Source organism: Bacillus rossius, chromosome 1, assembly GCF_032445375.1.
Source record: "Bacillus rossius redtenbacheri isolate Brsri chromosome 1, Brsri_v3, whole genome shotgun sequence".
NCBI lineage: Eukaryota > Metazoa > Arthropoda > Insecta > Phasmatodea > Bacillidae > Bacillus > Bacillus rossius.
This window is the reverse complement of record NC_086330.1, coordinates 50,327,995-50,344,560: the sequence shown is the minus strand read 5'-3', so window position 1 is coordinate 50,344,560 and position 16,566 is coordinate 50,327,995. Positions and strand designations below refer to the sequence as shown.

The following is a 16,566-nucleotide window of genomic DNA, read 5'->3' as shown; positions in this document are numbered from 1 at the left end:
ACGTCTCGTTGGCAGCGATTTCGTCGGAGACGGGAGCAGTCATAGCGAGTAGTTTTAAAAAAAAAAAATACAAAATTTTCTTGGAGAGATTTCGGGAGACCATGATGATCGCGCGGGGAATCGCACCCTAGTCCTCTGGAATGCGAGTACCTTGTCTCGTCACTGCGGAACCTCAATCGGTGGAGCGAGGCCGAAATGAAACTTTGGGCAGAAAGCTACCTCAAGCTCAGGAGAGAATCAATCCCACGACCTTCAGGGATGTCATCGTGCGGCCGAACAAGCTGGGTATCGATACGGTGCGGATTATAAGCTACAAGCGCTTCACCCACAGCTATGGTGTATTTACCAAACCATTGTAATTTTACTGTAAATATAAATGTTGGCATATGTATAAAATTACACTACAATCTGTAGAGACTCATCTGCCACATTCATTTTGTGTAAATTCACACAATTTGTTCTCAAGGTAAGGGGCTTGTATTTTTCGCGGAAATATTCAATCGCTCGTTAGACTGCAACAATAAGGTATGCCCGTTCCAGATATATTTGTTTACCCTTGTAGTTGGCGTACGCCTGCAAGGGAAGCCATTGCCCTATTCGGTCGGGCCATTCAGGACTCGTTTGCTTCCGCACTGGATGGCTATGATCGGTGTGCCGACAGTGCACATGTACCCCTAATGCCCTCATTTGTGAAATAAAAATGACTTTTTTTTGGGACTCATGCACTATGATCCCGCAATAACGCTGTAAGCCCGATCCCCGTTGACATTTCGACAATGTGTTGTTTGTTTTTTTATCGGACTGCGAGCATCCTCGGTCTCTCGCCAAGGGCGCAGTAAAGACGAGCAACAACAGGATGAAAAAAAACAAATCCTGAATGCGCTCCGAGCGTTTGTGCGAGGTTGTTTTGACTTCGCCGTTCATTCGTATTCTTAGCGCGGCCTCTGTCAGCGACGGTATCAGGAGAAACCTAAGATTCATTGACCCCGAGGCAGATGCACGAATAATCCGTGTTCGCGTGTATTCTATTTTTTATTATTTCGCTGTTTCAGAAGAATAAGTTAGATTATGTAAGTTGGGCTAAAAAATTAAAATTCTCGTAATAATTCGTTTTTAAATTTTTTTCAGGAAGATAGGTTTTCACGTGTCTGGGTGGTCGTAACTAAAGTGAAAGGTTGGTTGGTTTAGGTCATTGACATTTAAAATATTGTAATAGAATAAAATAGATCGATTCTCGAACATTAGTGTACTTTTATTCAGATCACAAAGTTGCGTGAGCGAGAGGCAAACTTCGGATATCTTCGGAACTTTTCGAACGTTTGACTACACGTTAGTGAATAGTAGGCTTCCCGGCATATCAGAGAGTGTGGGAAGAATAAAGCGAAACGGTGGTAATGATTTGCATCCCGCATGCAGATGGTGCGTTCTAAAGGTTCAGTGTTTACAACACTAGAAATATTTCTTTAAACAGCTAATAATAGCCTTCCACGACCTTTGACTTCACGGAAAATAAGAAAAATGGGTAAAATGTGCCATTGTTGGCTGTTTTTTTCTTTTGTGACAGTAAAGGAAAGTAAGAGAGTGTTTATAAACAGCCGAGAAAAAAAATCAACTGATAGTCTTAGATCTTGCAAAGATTGCGCGGGAACAATAGTCCAATGTTTCCTACTCCAGTTATAGTTCCTACTCGCAGATAAGATATGTTTTGTTGATACAACTCAAAATACTCATTTATTTTAAGTGTCTCGTATAAGCTGCCAGGAACACGGGCCAAGTGGCTGAGACCTCCTGACGACCGACTAATGACCCGAGACGGACAGCTGCCAGAAGTGAAAGCGAAAAAAAAGTGATATTTTAGCTGTGACGATTTGTAGGGATGGAGGTACAGCTGGCAGAGGACCAGATACCTGGCGACAACCAGGCAAAGTAGACTTAAAGAGTGGTAGGGGGGGGGGGGAAATCTCCGTTTGCGCATGTGCGTGAAGTGGACGAAGGTATTAACATTTTTATTTTTGTGATGCTGTTATATGGTGTTCAGGAGGTATTAGAATATTGTGTTGACTCCTCCGCTACGACAGTTGAAAATGATCGCTGGCTAGGCCCAGTTTTGGCACCGAATTATCAACAACTCTTCAGGCACATAGCACCGCTTCGACTTTGCGATGTTATTTCAGAGAGGCTTCATCTCCAGGAGGAAGATATTTTAGGGGAAGGTATTTAAAAACTTGCGACTTAGATATGTATGTCGGTGAGTCATGTTCAGTTGTAGTTTTCAATTGTATGTAGTAAACATTTCTGTTTCTACAAGTGTGCCTCACTGATCACGAAACAAAAGCTTTCAACGAATTACCCGCGTGAAATCTTTAAGATTGGTACTGACATACATTTCCAGGAAACCAACGACAATTCTGAAGACTGGTGGTGGTTTTTTCCCAGGGGCGGAGCCAGGGAGGGGGTTTAGGGGTTCTAACCCCACCCCCCCCCCCCTTAGTCCCAATTATTTTTTCTTATCTGAAAGCAGGTTAGCTAAAAGCCTGGGTGTCTTACTGCTATCACCGGCCACTGCACTGGAGGGGAAGAGTAAGCGAGCCCTACCGATTCTCCTTCCCTTCCCCTACCCCTGTCACGAGCATGCTATAAGGTTGTGACGCCGTGACTGGTCCCAAGCTTTCAAATATCTTACACCTACTGTATTTAACCAGCGCGGTAATTATAAGCAGGTGTTGACTGGGCTTTCAAAAGTGTAAGGATCGCTGTGTGTGTATAGAATTGAGACAACGACATGGTGTCATGTAACTCTTCAAGCTAAAGCTAATTGTTTCCAGGAATAGATCAGTTCTGCCGAAACCCAACCCTTTTTATTCCTTTTTTTTTTGTATTGTTGAGCTTCGAACATGGTTTATGATTTTTAGTGGACGTAAACAATGCATTTGGATTGATAAAAATATCTTTAATTAATTTCTTACTTCATCACTCAAACAATATTTTTTATTAAAAAAATTAATAATATTTTTACCATTACAATATTTAAAGTTAAGTACCGAAAACTGCTAAAATAGCACTATTGTACACCTTAAAATCTCCCCCCCCCCCCGCTTTATTAGGGGGGGAATTATGCTTCTTAAACCCCCCCCCCCCTTCCCCATTCACAAATCCTGGCTACGCCACTGTTTTTGCCTCAAGTGTTTAAGGCTCGATCTCCCAAATCATGCGATTCAATACTTCTTTTGTGAAGGGTTTTTCATTGGCTCAGATCAGGAAACGTGCCGGGTGTGTTGGCGACGGGAGGTGCTCACCATGTAGGGGCGCAGGTCCTGGCGCAGCAGGCAGGCGAGGTGGTCGCCGCACGGCGGGTACTTGCGCGCCTCGGGCGGCAGCTGCGGCAGCGAGGCGTTGTGGCACTTGTGTCCCTCCGCGGCGCCGCACACCCCCGCGGCGCAGCAGCCGCACGGGTCGGGCACGGCGCCCGCCGGGCACTTGTCCGGGCTCCGCGGGCACGTCTCCGGCCGGCACTCGCCGCAGCCGCTGCGGGCACGCGCTCCAGACACTCGTGCTCTGTGTCGCGAACATCAATGAACACAGTAAAACAAAATAACGTACAATCATCAACTATTCGGTTACCTTTACCATAGTTTTTCATCACTTCCAACGCCTCTTAGGCCAGCCTCCGTCTTAAATACCTGCAGAACCCTGAACTCGAAAGGTCTTGTACAGCCCTCCGAAGTGTCACGTCATCATAATTCCCGACCTAACACTCGAAGCTCCGAGAACAGTGTCGTCCTAGTTATGCCACTTCACGCAGACGGAGCTCTGGGAACGTGCCTAACCCTCGAGAGACAGAGAGAGAGAGAGAGAGGCGCCGCTCCTAATCGGATTACCGCAGCGGGAGTGGAGCTAACTGTCCAGGAGGTGAGACCTCCCCTGGACCCCCTGCGCTGGCCGGCTGGCCTGCCTCGTTGCTTCGCCTCTGGTATCCTCGTATCCTTTTACGTGCAATACATAAATTTTCAAAAATTATTTGTATACAAAATAACGAAGTGAAATCCGGATTTTAGTTAAGATTTAAAAAAATTAATTTGCACATAGTTTAAATATTAATGGTTTGTTACATGTTGTTATGGTATTTCTTATCTTACCAATAAACAGCTCATCACCATCACAAAATAGCACCCATGAACGCCAAGAATTTGGTAATTTCATTGCAAAAATGTATCGATACTAAAATTCAATTCAAATAATGACATATATGCAAACATTCCAGAATTAATCTGGTCGTTAGTGGACAGTTACATACGAGTTAATTTCAATTTGGGTTTTTACGAGGCATAGTTATGTGGAGAAAATCATGATAGTAGGCTCTCTGATAAATATTAACAGTCAAAGTGGTGATTATTCTTTCTGAAAATTTGAAATGAAATAAAAGTTAATATTTACCTAACGTTGCTGGGCGTAAATCAGTGCAGATACTAGGAAGGAGAACTTGTTTAAAACATTATAAATGGTGAGTAAATCTATAATCGAAAATTAATATTTAATTTTGTTTTTGCAAATGTAAATTAATGTCATTAATAGGCCCGTGTATTCTGAATAAATTTTGTTTTTGTATTTAGTTCCAGCTAATGTAAAAACTTTGAAACGCATTTTTATTTTTTATTTTTTTGTTTTAAGTCAGTAAAGAGTTAAAATATTTATATATATGTATGTGAGTATATAGTATTTTTGAACAAACACGCCCAGGCTGTGATTAAGTTAATTATTGTGAAATTAAGGGGGTGCGTCCTATTTCAGGTCAAGATTTTATGTTTACAGTAATTACAGATAAACTTGTAGACTTTTTCAATTGTTTAACTTTCACGAAATGAAAAATATATACCAGCGCATACTTTTTGCATGATTAGCTGCCAAAGTTAAATTTTTTACGTTTTAGGGTTGTACAAATAAGGAGAATTTAATTTAATGCTGAACTGAAACTTTTCATGTTTAACTGCAATGCCACGGGCTACTTCAAGAAATGGTTTGCATTTCTTTCAGAAAATATTAATTAATTTTACCTGGCATTTCAAAATTCTCAAATTTGTTACGATTTTGACAGCCAAGAAACATGAAATGAGTTTATGTGATAGAAATGCAAACCATATCATGAAGTAGCTAGTGGCATTGCAGTTAAAACTAAAAAATTTCAGTTGTGCAATAAATTAAGTTCTCCTTATTTGTACAACCAAAAAACGTTAAAAATGTATCTTTAGCTGCTAATCATGCAAAAAGTATGCGCTATATATATTTTTTCATTTCGTGAAAGTTAAACAATTGAAAAAGTCTTAAAAGTTGATCAGTGATTAATATAAAATAAAATCATGACCTGAAATGGGAGGCACCCCCTTAAGGGGCCCGCCTACATGCAGTGCAAAGTGAGCTGCAGAGGTTTAACAATTAGTTGTTTTTATCGAAACTATTTGACATGCGATTACCGATTTCGGATATAAAAGAGATTAAGGTACCGGGCATGATCCTAAAGTTGTTTAAGATGTCTCAGACATATAGTCGATTAGTAAATGCATGCTGAATAAGCCTAATTAGCGTATTTTCAGAGTCACGCCAAGCTCACAGTTTTCATTACTATTGCGTAAAACCACTTTTGGATCGTGCACCAATCCTTTCTCTTTCGCTGCGTATATAATTTGCACTAGGTCACAACGGAAAATTTTGAGAAAACCCGTGATTTCTACGACGTGTTTTGCGTGAATGTACTCCCCGACTTGTGGCGCCGCCACGGCCGCTTGACCTTGGATGACGAGGCAGGAGGAAGGGGGGTCTCCGCGCTGCCTTTCTTCCTGTCCTCCTTCAGTTGTGCTTCGCTCGCCCGGACTGAATACCCACCCCGGCTAGGGCGGGCCTGTGGACACCAGACCGGGCTGAGTACACGCGTATTCCACAGTTAGTTGTGTTGAGGCCGAACGACATTAGAATTCAGCGTGACTGCAGGCGGGGTCATAAGGCAAGGTTACGACAAAATGCACCTCGGAAGAAGAACAAAACCATTAAAGGAAGTAAACGCCAAATCGTTGGGCATAAGTAATATTTCATTATACAAGTGATATATTCAAATCGATTTTATATGGCTTTGTTAGTTACGTATTTATTAATTTTATTTTATATGTGGCCATTAATATTTTTAATGGTATAAATTTATATGCAATCAACACTTTTAACCAAAATATGCATTTAACCGTTTTAAAAACGCCAAGTTGAAATAAAGAATTTCACGTAACATTTAAAAAAGTATTTTTTTAACTGCAATTGTGAATGAACGTAAGAATAAGAAGAGCCTTTTTTTTTGGAGGGGGGGGGGGTTCTTATTTGGTAAGCAGAATTTGGTGCCCAAAGCAATTAGCTACAAACTGTTCGGTGTGTGCAAACATGCATAAATATTGCAGTATTTCAGACAGTGTAAGTTTAATTTGGACATAGAAGCTTGTCATTATAGTCACAATTAAAACAAATAGTATTTTGCCGGCTGTCCATGGCTGACTGTGATAGTTTGTAGTGGGAACACCTCTACACATTTGAAAATTTTTATACAGCAAACAAGAATAATAAGTCATAAATAGCTTTTGTTGCATGTTATTAATGGCCGTACGATTAGTTCACACTTCTATGTTTTTTTTTCCGGTGATTCAAACCATAAACGTCGGAGTCTAGCAACATACGTGCGGTTCTGGAAGTTGGAAGTGTATGCGTTCGGAGACGTACACGTGTCAATCTCGCTAAGCTCAGACTCACAGTTGACAAACGGAACTCCGTGAGAGCGGTTCAAAAAAAGTATCATATTGCATTATCGCCGCTGCTACTTGTAAAACCTTGACGAATTCCACAGGTTACTGAGACATTTAATGTGTAGCCGCCGCTCAAATAAGAAAAAAACGACGCTGTGTTTATACTGTTACGATTTACCTGTGGGGGTTCGTAAAGGATAGCCCAATTAATAGATTTTATTTCACACACACAGTTTTATTTATTACCACTACTTGTCACTTACAAATAATCTTCTAAATAATTAATTACACTTAAATAAATGTCAATTCCCTGGTCACTCGTTTCACACACCTCGCTGGACCGCACCTCTGGCGCAACTCTCGCCGCAGCACCCCTCGTGGGTCTCCGCCGCGGGACTCCGTCGCCACACTCCGACGCCGCCGTCACACCCTTCGCCGAGATCCCACTCGACGCCTCACTCGGAACTTCACTCGGGACTCCGCCGCGCCCGCGACTCTATCGCCCGGAAACTCCGCCGCGGGAGAACTCCCCACTGAACTCCTACTCAGACTCTCTGCCCTGGAACCTTCGTCCAAGGACTTCGCCACTCTGCCGCACCCGCGGCACTATCGCCCGGAAACTCCGCTGCGGGAGAACTCCCCACTGAACTCCTACTCAGACTGACTCGAAGGTCGGCCCAACCTCCTTAAATAGCCCTTGGGTTCCCGTCCAGAACAATCGGGCATGTCTCCGAGATATCGCGCGACCTTCGTCGTCGAAATGCCCAGAAACGCGTCGTGAGTCCTCGAAGGACGCGGCGGCTGCTCAAAGAACGCCGATAAACTCAACAAGCATCGGGTTCCCACAAAACACACCGATAAATATGTCTGAGTCCCTCCATTCCGCAGTGCGGCCTCCCTTAAGTAACTCGATCTGAGGCAGGTGCGCGCCGCGACAGTCAGGATGTCGCGAGATAGTATGGCACGAGATACCAGGGAGAGGATGCAGGTGGAAGGGGGCGCAGACAGGCCGAACGAGCGCGGCGACGCCAAGCACTGCAGCCAAGCGCGATCGTAACATTAATAATATCTCGTGTCACTTAAACCTCTCTGTGCGCTGGCGTGTTACGCATTGCGGAAAAAAGTTATCGTCTGTGCACATACCGTTCCACTCGTCTCACGTCACATTCTCATCAAGCACCCGAGCCCGGCAGTCGGACTGCATGCCTGACATTATAGCCCGCAGAATAAAACCATTTGGATATAAATGTTCAATTTTTAGTTTCTTTTGCTTACGAAGAGGCGACGCCGGACGTTTCGGCATCTAGGACCTTATTCACAATGCGCAGTCCGCAGTTTGACAACTTGCAACCGGCAGGCGGCAGTCGGAGATAAACTGTTCCACAGACAGCAGTCCAGCAGTCGCCAGTCGAGCAGTGGGATATCATCTAACTTCATTTCGGACTGCCATACCACCAGCTGCCAAAATATTTTCACCTATCAGAAAATCTTTCGCGATGATGTGGTTTAATCAAATACTCCCTTGGTCATGTTATGTAATTTTGACTGGCGACTCCGGACTGCTGACTATGAACTACGTGTTGCCTACCGATGCTAGGCTAACTGCAATCCTAAATTTTGCTTTGGAATTATACAAAAATCATTTACCACCTAAAACCCTGCAATGAAAATATTTAGCAAATATCTCAAATTTTAAAATTGATTTTTTATGTTACCTTCTTTAATATCGATATTAATGATAATACCAATTTTAAAGCTTTAATAAAACCGGCCCGTTGTCGTATATCAGGTTTTTTCTATTTACGATATTCATGAACACTGTCATTTTTACATGTTTTATGTATAACGTATTCTATATAACTAATATTAAACAATCGAAGGATTATCAGCATTTGTTGTGAAACTTTCCTATAATGTAATAATAACACGTGTAGGGCCTATTGACGAAACAATCGTTCGTTAAATTTTTGTAATACGTATATATGTAAATTTGAGGCAACATTCCTTTTAAACTTGCTGTGCTTATTCAAAGGAAACGTGCAATTAAAAATAATGCATCATTAGAAATGAAATTATTTTAGGAATGTGTATCTGATGAAAGACGATCCAAGGATGAATCTTTCGCACATACTGTATGCTGATGTAGAATGTAACGCCGACCCTAGTTGTTTCATGGTACGGAAAACTTAAAATTTTGTAATGAAAATTTTTGAACTGTAAATGGACCTTTCTTTTCCATCTACAACGACGCGTCTTCACAAAAAAAAAATTGTTTTTGTCAAAAATATTTAGTTAATATTTTTTCCTTAAAATATTCTCATCAATACTAATATTATAAATGCGAAAGTAACTCTGTCTGTCTGACTGTCTGTCTGTTTGTCTGTCTGTTTGTTACCTTTTCCCGGCTGAACGGCTGAACGGATCGTAATGTAATTTGGCAAGGAGATAGATTATATCCTGGGGATGGACATAGGCTATATTTTGTCTAAAAAAAAAATATTTAAACGTGTTAAAAAATATATCTTAATTTTATGTAATGTGTGTCATAGATATACAAACTGTTAGTGTCATTCCTCTATGCCTGCCGCGCGATAGCTTTCAAGCCATTACGTTACGTTTTTCTATTGTAAGGAACTAAGTAGAGAGTAAGAAAAAAATAAAGATCTTGACAGTTTGTAGTGTCACCATATTTGTTTCAATTTTCAATACCGTTTTTGTATATTACAATCATAATAAAAAATCATGTTTCATAAACACATAAATAGTGAGTGTGTGTCATTTCTCTATGTCCACGAGGTGTTGCCGCGTCAATTTTCTCCTTCGGGCAAACCCGTCCGCTTAATTAAATAAACAGCTTTTATCGTTGAATGATTTTATGATTTATTTCATGAAAATATGCTCTCATAAAAAAGTAAGCTTTATAGTCATTCAATAGGTATCTCTTTCTCTCTCTCTCTCTCTCTGAAGATCAATCTATGAATCGTTACACATTTATTTCCTTTATTTTTTTATTTTGATTTGATACAATATGATTTCACTAAAAATCTATTTTTACCCCTTCCTATTTTCATTTCCACATTACGAAGTTTCACTTCTTCCGCGCGGAGGGACTCCACGCAATATTTTTGCATGCAATTAAAAACTATTTTTTAATGATGCCAAAGAAGTATAACTTCTCATGCGCGTACCCAAGTACACGCACCCATTTTTTAAATTTAATTTCTTCTATATTTTTTCTCCCTACCTAGGGCACTCATAATTCTTTTAAATTTCACGTGTATGTTTTCAATGTCATTCGAGTTGTACAATTTTTTTTTGGTCAAATTGGTCATTATTTATACTTTGTTTTATTTTTGAAACATACGTATTTTAGGTATTATGACAAATAAAAAAATTAATTACACTAATATTCTTAGGTTTTTATTGTGTGGATAGTTTGAAGTTTAATATTAAGTTGGTATATAAATTCGTAAACTTATAAATTTCTTCGAAATTTATTCATAGGTTGGTAGGGCCTACTAATATTTATATTTGTATAGTTTGAAGTTTAATATTATGTATGTACGTAAATTCTTAAACATAGAGTTATTTATTAATTTATTTAGAAAATTATTAATAGGTAGGTAATAAGTTTTTCTATTTGTCAATATTGTTATTATGGTAGATAGGAGTACAGTAAATGCCTACATTCTTATATTCCTTTATATCTCTTTCGTTTTGGAGTGTTCCCGAGCCATTCGGGGTCCTCAACATCACCCCCCCCCCCCCCCAGGTGGTTAAAGCCCCAAAATTTCGAAAGTTTAAATTTTTTAAAAAATCTTTCTTTTTAGATTTTAAGTGTTTTCGAGTCATTCAGGGTCCTCGAACACCCCCCCCCCCCCCTCTAGGAAAAAGCCCCAAAATTTCGATAATTTTAGAAATTTCAAATATCTATTCTTTCGAGATGGAGTGCTTTGAAACATTCGAAGTCTTGAACCTCCACCCCCCCCCCCCTCTCCCTTCCACAAAAGTGAAAGCCACAAAATTTCGAAAAATTGGAGGAAATTGTATTAAAATTAAGTCATTACGAACTAAAGTGTCCGGGGCATGGTGGAACTTTTACCCAAAGTCGACTACCCACCCAATTTTGAGGGAGGGGGGGATGCAAAACCCTCAAAATTTCGAAATATTTCTTAAATTTAAGAATACTTTTTTACTATTTGGAGTGTTTCCAAGCCATTCGGGGTCCTCAAACTACCCTCCCCCCACAAGGAGTCAAAGACCCAATAATTAAAAAATTTCGGAAAATTTCCAAAAGCCTATTCTCTTTCGATTTGGAGTGTTTACGAGCCATTCGTGGTCCTCAACAACACACCCACCCCCCTCAGGGGTCAAAACCCCAAAATTTAAAAAAATTCAAATATCATTCTCTTTCGATTTTTATTGTTTCCCAGCCATTCAGGGTCCTCAAAATCACCACTCCCCCTCTGGGGACAATGCCCCAAAATTTCGAAAATTTCAGGAATTTTAAATATCATTTCTTTCGAGATGGAGTGTTCCAAACCATTCGAGGTCCTGAACATCCACTTTCCGCAAAAGTGAAAGCCCTAAAATTTCGAAATATAAGAATATATATAATTGGATGTTGGCATGTATGACGTCGATAAACTCTTACACCGTTTGACCGATCGCCATGAAATTTGGCACATCGAAGTGTTTTTATCATGAAGAAGGTTTTTATGCTATCCATTTTTTTTGTAACTCGCCGCTAGATGGCGCTGTAGCGCATCAACTTCTAAACCTTTCAACCGATCGCCATGGGTAAACAGAAAATCATAGGTCACAGATACACAAACAGTAATTATGTATCATTTCTTAATGTACAACACACTGGAATATCGCTATCCATTTTGCTGTAACTCGCGGACAATATATCACCCGGTGTTCAGCCCGGGCAAAGCCGGGTACTGCAGCTAGTAAATATATAACCCTTATAATATCGTCGAATTGCATTCTTATTTCCATTATTTTTTTCACTTATTGTGACATAGTAGGCTATTCAAAAAATATGACGAAGTTGCATACAAATATATCGGGGCTCCTTGCGCTGCCTAATGTTTCAAAATGCTCTCGCTGAAAATAATATAATGACTTCATCTAACTTAAGAGCATTATTCAACTTCTAAAAATCGTACTTTATTCATAAGAAAATAAACATTAATGTTTATATTTAAAAAAATGTATTTCACTGGGTGCTTCATTCTGTATATTATTTTTGTTTTTATCTTCTGCCAGCCATTTTACAAAACAGATAATGCGCGTTAGATATTTTGACCTTGAGTGCTTTGCCCTGTGTCGTGCATCTCTGCGCCCGGCGAGCCGAGCCAGTCGCTCGGAGAGAGTGTTTATTAGGCTAACGCTATGTCACGTAAGTTAATACTGTGAAATGTTTTGTAATTTAGATTCTGAATTATTATTTTATTGTTTCCAAGTAAATCTGTCTATATGCCGAGTTTGATGTGCACTTAATAATTAGGTACAGGCTGAGAATCTCGAACTATGCTATCTTACACCTCTGTCGTGAGGCACCTCTATCAAGAAGAGTGTGACTGAGTGGTATGTTTTGTGATCGAGTTGTAATTTTTGATGTTTAACATCTTGGCTCTCTGTATAAATGGATTGTCCGCAACCGAAATTGCTTTACATATTGTTACAGTAAAAAACTATGTCTGTAAGTACCATGAAGAAATTCAGTCAGTGTATGTTGGAGGATTGCGTAAGCAAGTAACTTTGCATACAGCAATATTGAACTACTTTAATTCTGAATAGGCAAAGCTTAAGTAAGTTTTAATATGACAGTGACACACAAGTTCCTTTCCTTTTGATTCGGGCTAAAGCATACGAAATAATTACAATTTATCTAGCGTAACCACATATTATATTTGTAGTTGTAGCAGTTAGAACCATACAGAAATGGGACCTGTAGAGTGTCAATTATGTAGTAAACAACAAAACAATACTGCCACATACATTATGAAACATAAATTTGGGCAAAGCATGAATCATAAAAATGAGATATGCCATGACTGATTTCCTACTGTTTATGACGTAAATTAGAGGTGTAGTAAATCTAAGTGAGTGATACTTTGGTCTAAATTTGGTAGATTTAAATTTAATTTGAACTTATTGTACTGTAAGGTCCCTTGTTTAAAATCACTGGTTTTTAACCAACTCCACAGTTGTACAATACATGTGAAAAAAAATTAACAATAAGAAATCTAGTTGTATATGCACACACACTTTATATGTATATATGTAAATGCATACACATATTTACATATCAAATGTATATATATACATTTATGATTGCGACCACTACGATGCCCATTCCCTTAGCAGTTTCCATAAAAATTTTCTGTTAGTGCGCCTGCTCCCGTGTGGGTAGCATTTCAGCAACCTTTCAAGGGGTTTGGAACTGGGAATAAAGGTTTTCATGCCGAAAACATTAGCTAAAACCGTACTAGAACGTGTTCGATTTTTTCTGCTTTACCCACGAGCCAATGTTGCCAAGATGATTGACCCGCGTGTAAGAACATAAACCTGTATATATTAACTTATGCAAACATTAGGAAACGTATTAGTTTCCCAAATTAAATTTTATGGTATTGGAGTATTCTGAAATATATTTGGTAAACTAAAATAGTCACAGCATTGCTCTACTGATAATACATAATCTCCTACAAAAGTTTTCATTTACTTTGTTGTGCGTCTATAAAGCGCGCTATTTTTCAACTTAGGTAATGGAATATAATTTTTTTTCGATAAAATATTACTGATTCAAAAAATATGCTTACAGCAAATACCTACTAAAATATTTTATTTGTTTATCCTATTGTTATAATAACATTAAATTTATAGCTTAGTCATTTGGTTTGATTGTTTAATACAAGTAGTTTTAACAAATAATTAATTATCTTAATTTATTAGGAAATTATTCTCCATATATTATTACTGAATAAACTTAGCAAATCATAGAAACCCCACACCTGTTAGTCTAAACGAAAATGCGATGGTTTTCCTTCACTTCAGATTTCAGTTTACTATGCGAACTACTACATTAAACTGAGCGTGTTTATTTGTCTCACTTGTTAACGAAAATTGTTAGTTACAATTTCTTTTAAGTAGTAGAATAAGTTAGTAACCAATCAGTATGTACGTGCGTATAAAATATGTGAATCGGGACCATTTGGAATTAGTACAATACAAATAGCACATTTAATATTGTGAATTAGTTGAATGAGCTGTCTTATTTATGTTATCTTATGAATATATAATAAATAAACTACATTTGAGCAAACTTCATTAATTTTACAATTGCTCGGTTTTTTTTAATACCGCACAAATTTGTTTTACTTTTTGCAAGTGAAGTCAGGAAGATTAAATACCAAGTTCATCCACCAGGTTACATTATTTTTAAATACACTGTGAGATTTTTTATATATTTTCAGTAATTGGTTGAATGGACAATAACATGTCTATCCTAGCCCAAAAAGCATGATTTGTCGGCAAATGCGTTGGCAGGTTTTCTGTTAGTATTCTAGGTATCGTGTGAATGGAGTAACTAATTATTTCTTCTCTTCTGCTAGATAAACTTTTGCTCATTTTTATCCCCATGGGTATAATTGAAGGTATAGCATAAATTTGGCAGCTGTGTAATGGGCTTAATTTAAATGAAGAATATGCGGTCCTAACCTACACAAACAATAACTGGAGGATTAAATTCTGAAGTGTAAGAAGTTGAAACGCCAACGTACGAAACATATGTTCCAGATTAGGTTATCAACTAAATTTTAAAAAAAAATGCTTTCTTCAAAGTCATTTAAAAACCAATTCCAAAAATTCCTTTTCATCAGAAATTATGTTTACCTTTTTTACTTGCACATACTCCCCTTTAGAACAAGGTTTTTTTTTAAACCGATATAAGTTAAATCTACGCTAAAGTTTAATGACAGGAAAATGTATTAAACTGGGCATGTTTATTGGTTCAAGCAGAGCTAGAAAATTTTATCATTCAGTTACCAGTAATTTAATAGGTCTGTACTTTTAGGTAATATTATATCGATCTTAAAAATTGCAAGACTTGTGTTTCTATAATAAGCAGATAGAGCATTATAATTTGGGAAACTGTTGGCGTAATATAGGCTTATACTGTGCGTCTTGTACGGGATAGCCTAGCGTGTAGATTATTCAGGACACAAATATGCATTGCTGTGGACAGGGAAGCGAGCGGTCGCCAGCTACGTTCCTTATCACCACGGCCTGCTATCATTCTCTCATTCTCTGCGTCTGTCTTTTCCCCTCCTCCCGCGTTGCGTTCAAGGTCGCGTCAAGGAAGAAGGGAAGAGGAAGGTGGCCGGAGCTGTGTCCCCCCCACTCCCCAGCTGCCCTCCTCCCTGCTCAGTGTTTCTTCGACTCGCCACCCTGCTTGGAGGAAAAACTACAACTCTTGAGCTCGAGCGGTGAAAAAATCGGCCACGAGGCGGGCCCCTTAAGGACAGGTATGATGGCCGAAGTTAATTAACTCAGAGGTTTATCTACGGGAGAAGATATTATTTGAAGGGCTGATGACCCTCCTCCTTTCTTTTCTGATCAAAACTTATAATGGATAATATTCCTTTTTCATGGTTAGGGGGTATAAATGATGGTGTCCTTTCACGAAAGCTATAAGAAGCCTTTAGGCTAAAGAATCCGTCAAGGAGGTACACTGTTCAAAATTTTCACCTTCGATTTACGAAGAATGCTGGTTACAAATTATCCAGCGATCATCGTGAATTTCCGGCTATCATCGTAAATGTACGGACACTGGGATAACTTACTTTGAACATGAATACAAAGAGAATGTTCTTGGTATACTAAAGAAAACCTTCAAAAAACTGGTGAAGTCTACAGTAAGAACATTCTGATTTTGTCCAACTACTGGGAAGTCAAAATACGGGGTGTTTTCTAAGAAGAATTAGTTATTTTAAATTACGAGGAGATCTTCGTTTATCTCAGTTGAATTCTTGGCTGGAAAGTCCGTAAATCGACTGTAATTCCTTAACAAGTGTGCCCGGAAACAGACTGGACTGGCCGGACAGCGCTACAGGATGAGTGGTGTCTGTACCTGTGGCCTTTGTCGACTACGGAGCCCAGGACGCCGGCCAGGCAGGCCAGCGACAGGAGACAGCGGATCGCCCAGGAGCCCATGTCTGCCGCGGAGGAGATGTCTGGCGCGACTGAGCCGCCAGGCCCGCAGCACGCACTTATATAGCAGCTGGTTCCCCCACGCCGCCCGCTACCAGGCACTCGGCTGGACGAAGCTCACACTGTCAGTGACTCGCTGGCAAATACAACAATTTTTGTTTAACATGCACACCAAAGGATGGTGCAAGAATGCTGAAGATTAAGGTGGTAGAAATAGCATGGAACCAATAGTGGACCCTGCAATTAGGTTAGAAAATAGGAGAGTATATACGGAGAACTTAAACAGGTCACGACTTCTTTAAGAATTGTAAGTCCAGACATCTGCAGGATACTAATATCGTTTAAAATACAGCCCAAGAAATAGTTATTAAATGTCTATATGACAGCGCAGTGGAGCGATGTGAATATATATACTTAATGTTGCAACAATAAATAACGCCAACATACTATGTTAGTGAGGCAAATTGCAACATTAAACTTGTAGTGTGTTTGAATATATTATATTTATAAAAATTTTCAGTGTTTATGAAGGAATATTAGATTATTGGAAAATCATTACACCTGTTATAAA

General features: G+C 39.2%; 1 protein-coding gene across 2 annotated transcripts in view; it reads right to left on the bottom strand.

Moving 5' to 3' along the window:
* LOC134535856 (insulin-like growth factor-binding protein-related protein 1) overlaps nt 1-16,023 on the bottom strand; it is a 62,487-nt gene extending 46,464 nt beyond the window's left edge. For both annotated transcript variants that reach the window (XR_010075720.1, XM_063375193.1), the window contains exons 1-2: nt 15,916-16,023; nt 3,297-3,525 (exon numbers count right to left, since the gene is read on the bottom strand). Coding sequence is in view for 1 of the 2 variants with exons in the window: in XM_063375193.1 (XP_063231263.1) it covers nt 3,297-3,525; nt 15,916-15,998 (312 nt within the window). In the remaining variant the exon portion in view is untranslated. The remainder of the gene's footprint in view (nt 1-3,296; nt 3,526-15,915) is intronic.
* Between the last annotated feature and the right edge of the window lie 543 nt (nt 16,024-16,566).